General features: G+C 41.1%; 1 protein-coding gene across 1 annotated transcript in view; it reads left to right on the forward strand.

Moving 5' to 3' along the window:
- Window positions 1–1,564, forward strand: part of Depdc5 (DEP domain containing 5) — a 128,165-nt gene that overhangs the window by 12,199 nt on the left and 114,402 nt on the right. Inside the window, exon 7 of the mRNA XM_029477345.1 lies at window positions 1,445–1,528. Within this exon, the coding sequence (XP_029333205.1) occupies window positions 1,445–1,528 (84 nt within the window). The remainder of the gene's footprint in view (window positions 1–1,444; window positions 1,529–1,564) is intronic.

Consider the following 1,564-nt stretch of genomic DNA (forward strand, 5'->3'; position numbering starts at 1 on the left):
CTGTCCTGGAACTCACTCTGTAGACCAGGCGGGCCTCGAACTCAGAAATCCACCTGCCTCTGCCTCCCGAGTGCTGGGATTAAAGGCGTGCGCCACCACGCCCGGCTAAGTCCTCAGTTTTTAAAGCTTGTTTTAGTCATATGAAAGAATGTATTTATAATTTCCTGTTTAATTGCTAATATTTTTATTTATTCTATTCATTATTTTTATTTTTAATTATTATGTTTAGAAAACATTATCTTTATTTTACCTATTTGAGTGTTTGCCTGCATGTGTTCTCCATGTGTGCCTTAGTGCCCACAGAGGCCAGAAAAGGATGTTAGAGTTCCCTGAAACTTAGAGTCAGTTTGAGCTGGGATGAGGGCGCTGGTAGTTGTGTGATATCAGATCCTCTGGAAGAGCAGTCAGTGCTCTTCATCTCTGAGCCGTCTCTCTAGTCCCTCATTTATTTTCTTTAAATAATTAATTATTATTTTTTAGGCAGAGGTTTGCTGTTTAGCCCAAATGACATGGAACTAAGTATATAGCCCAGGCTGGCCTTGAACTGGCAATAATAGCTCTTTCTCAGCTTTCTGGGAATATAAGATACAGCACTGTATATGGCTTTGAATTTTTTTTTCTTTCTTTTTTTTTGTGTGTGTGTGTGTTTTTTTATTTTTTTTATTTTTTTTTTGGTTTTTTGAGACAGGGTTTCTCTGTGTAGCCCTGGCTGTCCTGAAACTCACTCTGTAGACCAGGATGGCCTCAAACTCAGAAATCCGCCTGCCTCTGCCTCCCAAGTGCTGGGATTAAAGGCATCCGCCACCACGCCCGGCTCTTTGATTTGTTTTTAGAGACAGGGTCTTGCTATGTAGCTATGGTTGCCCTGGAACTCACTATGTAGACCAGGCTGGCTTTGAACACAGAGATCTGTCTTCCTTTGCCTTTCTAGTGCTGGGATCAAAGCCTGAGTCCCCATACCCAGATTTGCATTTTTGTCTATTAATTAATGCTTGACAGGCAAAGTCAATGTCCATAGATATTATGTGCATTCTATAATGAAATAAAGCAGACAGCTTGATGATATCTTTCAAGACTAAAACAAAAGGCAAGGTTTCATGTATCTGAAGTTTGAGCTATCTATGCTAAGGCAAGATTACTCAGCAGTGTGGGAGTAGCCTGGGCAACAAAGCAACCATGCCCTTTGCTAGACAACAGCAACAAAGGGACTGAAGCCCAGTGTTAGTCCTCTGGTGTCCTTTGTCATGGGACAGCTGCTGTGGGGTGTTCTGTAGAATTGCCATGGGCATGGTTGAGTTGCCTTTGCTGAGGAGAATTCTCCTGTTCTGCTGTTGAGTGCTCTCCCAGAGGTTTTCTTTTTTGCATCTTTTTTATGGTGTGTGGCCATCATATTTTGACTATAAGTGTGGCAAAACAATTCAGATATGTGGTTCTTGTCTTTTAGGATGTGACTCTTGACCTGGTGGAATTGACTTTTAAGGATCAGTATATTGGCCGTGGGGATATGTGGCGACTAAAGAAAAGTTTGGTAAGATACAATTTTTCCTATTTTCTTTTTTTTTTT

Source organism: Mus caroli, chromosome 5 (assembly GCF_900094665.2).
Source record: "Mus caroli chromosome 5, CAROLI_EIJ_v1.1, whole genome shotgun sequence".
NCBI lineage: Eukaryota > Metazoa > Chordata > Mammalia > Rodentia > Muridae > Mus > Mus caroli.